The 2500-nt window shown below is 44.1% G+C and overlaps 1 protein-coding gene across 3 annotated transcripts in view; it reads right to left on the bottom strand.

Annotated features, from left to right (window-relative positions):
- Nucleotides 1–2500, bottom strand: part of LOC122335389 (putative methyltransferase NSUN7) — a 29802-nt gene that overhangs the window by 12791 nt on the left and 14511 nt on the right. For all 3 annotated transcript variants that reach the window (XM_043233235.1, XM_043233236.1, XM_043233238.1), the window contains 2 exons: nt 1775–1958; nt 453–693 (listed from right to left, as the gene is read on the bottom strand). In XM_043233235.1, the coding sequence (XP_043089170.1) occupies nt 453–693; nt 1775–1958 (425 nt within the window). The remainder of the gene's footprint in view (nt 1–452; nt 694–1774; nt 1959–2500) is intronic.

Raw genomic sequence — 2500 nt, 5'->3', positions numbered from 1 at the left:
CTCAAGAGCAACACAAACATGTGCTTTTATATTTTTGGCCATGACTGCATATATTATGCAGTTTGTTTATCTTTATAATACTAATAATACTTTAATATTAAAAATTATACTTTATACTTTAAATTTGTTTTATAAATAACTTTTTGTAAATTATCATATTTTAATTAACCTTTATATATAGATATGAATATACCGTAAATGTGTGTGTGTGTGTGTGTGTGTGTGTGTGTGTGTGTGTGTGTGTGTGTGTGTGTGTGTGTGTGTGTGTGTGTGTGTGTGTTTGTAGTGCATAGTTCTGTCAAATAATGAATCACATCCAAAATATTTTTTTTTGTTTTTTACAGAATATGTGTGTATACCATGTGTAAATACAAACTGTTGTTACACACACACACACACACACACACACACACACACACACACACACACACACACTTTATGTCAGCTCTTACTCTTGCAGCCCAGTTTGTTGAGTGTGTTCTGCAGTTCTTCTGTCTGTGTCTGCGCTCCGTCTCCCAAACACACCATCACTCGAGCGTCTGACTCAGAGCTGTGTGTTTCTGTCTGTGTGTGAGCAGACACTGCAGACACGTGTGCGACTGTCTGCGCAGAGAAACAGCCGCTCATCAGGACATCTCCACCGGCCGCCAGCAGGGGCCTCAGAGCCCAGGGGCCCACACAGCACGACTTATCCTACAATCACACACAACACACACCGTCACACACACACACACACACACACACAGCACGACTTATCCTACAATCACACACAACACACATATCACACACACACACACACACACACACAGCACGACTTATCCTACAATCACACACACACACACACACACACACACACAGCACACTTATCCTACAATCACACACAACACACACACACACACACACACAGCACGACTTATCCTACAATCACACACAACACACACACTCACTCACACACACACACACACACACACACACACACACACACACAGCACGACTTATCCTACAATCACACACAACACACACCGTCACACACACACACACACACACACACACACACACACACACTTTATCCTACAATCACACACACACACACACCGTCACACACACACACACACACAGCACGACTTATCCTACAATCACACACAACACACACACACACACACACACACACACAGCACGACTTATCCTACAATCACACACAACACACACACACACACACACACACACACACACACACACACACACAGCACGACTTATCCTACAATCACACACAACACACACCGTCACACACATACACACGCACACACACACACACACACAGCACTTTTCCTACAATCACACACAACACACACCATCACACACACACACACACAGCACGACTTATCCTACAATCACACACAACACACACACACACACACACACACACACAGCACGACTTATCCTACAATCACACACAACACACACACATCACACACACACACACACACACACACACACACACGCACACACACACAGCACTTTTTCCTACAATCACACACAACACACACACTCACACACACACACACACACACACACACACACACACACACACACACGCACACACACACACACACACAGCACTTTTCCTACAATCACACACAACACACACCGTCACACACACACACACACACACACACACACAGCACAACTTATCCTACAATCACACACAACACACACCGTCACACACACACACACACACACACACACACACACACACACACACACACACACACACCTGTATGACGAGTCTGCCGTCTCTCAGTAATCTGCTGTTGGTCAGATCGTTCTTCACACTGCTGGGAAACACAAGCAGGTCGTGGCAGTGTGGGTCCTTACAGAAGGTCCGTCCTTCCAGCTGCCCGACAGACATAACACAGGAAAAGCCTGATGTGTGTAACACTTCACTGACCTCCTCCAAACTACACACACACACATATAATAAAATAAGTGTCAAATGTAAGTCAAGAACAACACGATGAAGGGGAGAAATCAGTGTGTATGTGTGTGTGTGGTAGTGATATGAAGGCGTATATGTGTGTGTGACCTTCAGTACTGGTGATTGGATCTGTCTAAAACTCAGTGGAATTTACAGCCACACACACACACACACACACACACACACACACTCACTCACTCACACACACTCACTCACTCACACACACACACACATACACAGTGTGAAATAAGGCTGGTCACCCTAGAATGGAGGTTAAACAGGAAGAAGCAGAATAATGCCACATCTGAGCCATCAATCACACACACACACACACACACACATGCACAAACACTCTTGTCTTTCTACCTCATAAACAATAAATAATTTCAGTGAGAAATCACACAGCAATACAAAGAACAGATGAAAACAGCAGTCCCACAAATCACCAAACTGATGTTATTCCTCAGTATTTCTGTCTTGTTTTCCAGCACAAACACCTGAACATTCACAAATCAGCACACAAAA

This window comes from Puntigrus tetrazona, unplaced genomic scaffold, assembly GCF_018831695.1.
Source record: "Puntigrus tetrazona isolate hp1 unplaced genomic scaffold, ASM1883169v1 S000000769, whole genome shotgun sequence".
Lineage (NCBI taxonomy): Eukaryota > Metazoa > Chordata > Actinopteri > Cypriniformes > Cyprinidae > Puntigrus > Puntigrus tetrazona.
Note: the sequence above shows the minus strand (reverse complement) of the source record. Positions and strands in the feature narration are given on the sequence as shown.